The following is a 2,729-nucleotide window of genomic DNA, read 5'->3' as shown; positions in this document are numbered from 1 at the left end:
CAAATTAAGGCACTTAGAGGTCCAGTGTGTGACACTGAGGAGGATCTATTGTCAGAAATAGAATATAATATTCATAGGTATGTTTTTATTAGTGCATAATCAGCTGAAAATAAGAATTGTTGTGTTTTTGTTACCTTAGAATGAGAATTTTTATCTTAAGACGCTGCAGTTTGCCTTCTATGGAGGCACCATGTTGAAACACCATGTTTCTACAGTAGCCAAGAACAGACTAACCAAACACTGGCTGTAGAACGGGCCTTTCACTTCCTTTTTTGTGAGTTTCAGAGAAAGTACACATGAATGAAAACATATTTATGTATATTCTATTCCATTTCTGCCAAAAGTCTTTTTTTAATGAAGTTATTAAATATCATTGTTAAAGGTTTTAGAACAACAAAGAAAAGTCTGTCATTCACTCTTTTACTACTACTCACAGAATCAGCTACCCACCAATTTAATAAACTCAAATTATTAATATCAAAGACATTGTTACTATCATTTTAATTGCTCACTTTCTGAAGGGGTATGCCTGTGTAGCTTTGTCCTACGTACATATTTCTACTCCTTACATGTCTTCTTGGATGGGTACTAAATTCTGTTTCCATTATTAGATCATTGCCAGGTTAGATGTTTTCATACAAACACCATATGTAATGAATCTACTTATGCAGAGGCCTGCAGTGACTTCTCTTTCGGTAAGTAAAAAGTGAATGTGTAAATGTTGCTTGCAAACTTCTATCTCACTATTATTTCTGGCTTTTTTGCTTATGGCAATGATATATAATATATTGCACAGCATGCCATGGACACTGACTGTTACATACTATATTTTACCTTACAGATTATATATTTTAGTGAACGGAAGTTTCCCTAATTAATTAAATTAAGGAGTGAAATTTCTTGGGGTAAACCTTTTGATGTTCTTTCTTCTCAGGTTCAAAAAACAATGACAAGTACATCGTCAACCTAACAGCAACAGGCAATGTCTGTATTAACTGTAATAATCCAGTGAAAAAGCCTGAGAAGACACTTGAGCCCGATGATTTAAAAAATCTCAATATTACATTTGAAATTGAAGAGGGAGAAGAAGTCAGCCCTGCCCAAGCTGCGTAAGATGTCCTCCATAAATCTATCAAAGGAATAGTTAGGAATTTGGGGAAATATGTACGTGAGGTTAACGTTTTTGGTATGTGGTCACTGGCAGATGAATGAAAAACTAAACTATGCTTATTTGCTTTCTGTCTGAAAGAGAGATGAGAAGATTAAAACCATTGTGAAACTTGAGCTAGGATCTTAATTTAGTATGAAGATTGGAAACAACTAGCGATGTTTTGTCCAAAGTTAGAAAATCTGTCATTCAACCCCTCTAACACTTGCCAATTAACATGTTGTATCTCTTTTATTTGATCCATACTAAAACAGAAATGCCCAGAAATCTCATGATTTTCAACAAGAAATAGTGACATTTTATGTACAGATTAAGCTAGAATGTGTTCATTTATGAACTTCAGAGATGCTAACAGGCAGATTTTTCAACTTTGCACAGTGCCTTATGCTAAGCTAATAACCACCACGCTCCAGCTACATACTAAAAGTTCCAGTGTTTAACATTTAGGAAGATCTATTGGCAGAAATGGAATTTAATATGCATAAAAATCATTATGTTTTTGTTAACTTAGAATGAACCTTTTATATCTGAAAATGCTACACCATGTTTCTACAGTAGCCCAGAATGGACAAACCAAACACTGGCACTAGACAGGGGTGTAGTAGTAGTAGTAGTTTCTCCTTTGTGCTTGGAAGGAGAGGGTGAAGCAAGGGAGTTGCAATCTGAAACTACACCATTTGATGCCACTAAATCCTACACACTGGACCTATACCATTAGACTGGTTTTGGTTTTCTTACATATTGAAGTTATTAACAGGGGAAATGTTTACAACTGTAGGCTAATGTATATATATTCAGATTTTGGCCTTAATTTTATATATATATATATATAAGGTATTAATATTCTTCCATCTGCCAACAGTAAAGTCATGAGCAGCATGTCCAACCTTGTCGCTGCCCTCAACGTGTCTTCAGCTGAACTGAACCTGGGAGAAGGAGTTACGGGTATCTTAGTGAGAGAAACACAGCCTGAGGATGTGGATGAAGTCTCCTTTGCTTATTTGAATCCAAATGAGAGCATAAATGTGGGTGCATTACTCTTATTTGACCTTCATACATGGGCTTTATCAACAGAATAACAGTGAAATTGTCATTACAGACTTCAGAATAACTGTATGCTTTTGGATGTGATGATTATTTCAGCCACCTGCTAACTTCAGAGTGATGAAATAAGTGGTCTATATAAACTTCAATGCCATGTCATCCAGCTATCCTGTCTCTCTTTAGGAAATCCTTTGATTTTGTTCAACATTTTGGGAATACTGTTATTTGCTGGCTTTGCAGCCATGCCAGCAGCTCTGTGAGGCTGTAGGCACAGGAGTACTTTACTTTGCAGAAACTGATATAATAGTGATATTTCACACCTTAGTTTAGCGTGTTAGCATGCTAACATTTGCTAATTTGTACCCAGTACAGCTGTGGCTGATAGGGATATACACTGAACAAAATTATAAACGCAACACTTTTGTTTTTGCCCCCATTCATCATGAGCTGAACTCAAAGATCTAAGACTTTCTCTATGTACACAAAAGACCTATTTCTCTCTCTATATTGTTCACAA

The 2,729-nt window shown here is 35.7% G+C and overlaps 1 protein-coding gene across 2 annotated transcripts in view; it reads left to right on the top strand.

Annotated features, from left to right (window-relative positions):
• Nucleotides 1-2,729, top strand: part of LOC118341101 (adhesion G-protein coupled receptor G2-like) — a 10,844-nt gene that overhangs the window by 2,798 nt on the left and 5,317 nt on the right. For both annotated transcript variants that reach the window (XM_035679284.1, XM_035679283.1), the window contains exons 7-9: nucleotides 612-695; nucleotides 935-1,109; nucleotides 2,031-2,193. In XM_035679284.1, coding sequence (XP_035535177.1) covers nucleotides 612-695; nucleotides 935-1,109; nucleotides 2,031-2,193 — 422 coding nt within the window. The remainder of the gene's footprint in view (nucleotides 1-611; nucleotides 696-934; nucleotides 1,110-2,030; nucleotides 2,194-2,729) is intronic.

The sequence above is a fragment of the Morone saxatilis genome, unplaced genomic scaffold (genome assembly GCF_004916995.1).
Source record: "Morone saxatilis isolate NCDOM2014 unplaced genomic scaffold, NCSU_SB_2.0 Contig7, whole genome shotgun sequence".
NCBI classification, from domain to species: domain Eukaryota; kingdom Metazoa; phylum Chordata; class Actinopteri; family Moronidae; genus Morone; species Morone saxatilis.
Note: the sequence above shows the minus strand (reverse complement) of the source record. Positions and strands in the feature narration are given on the sequence as shown.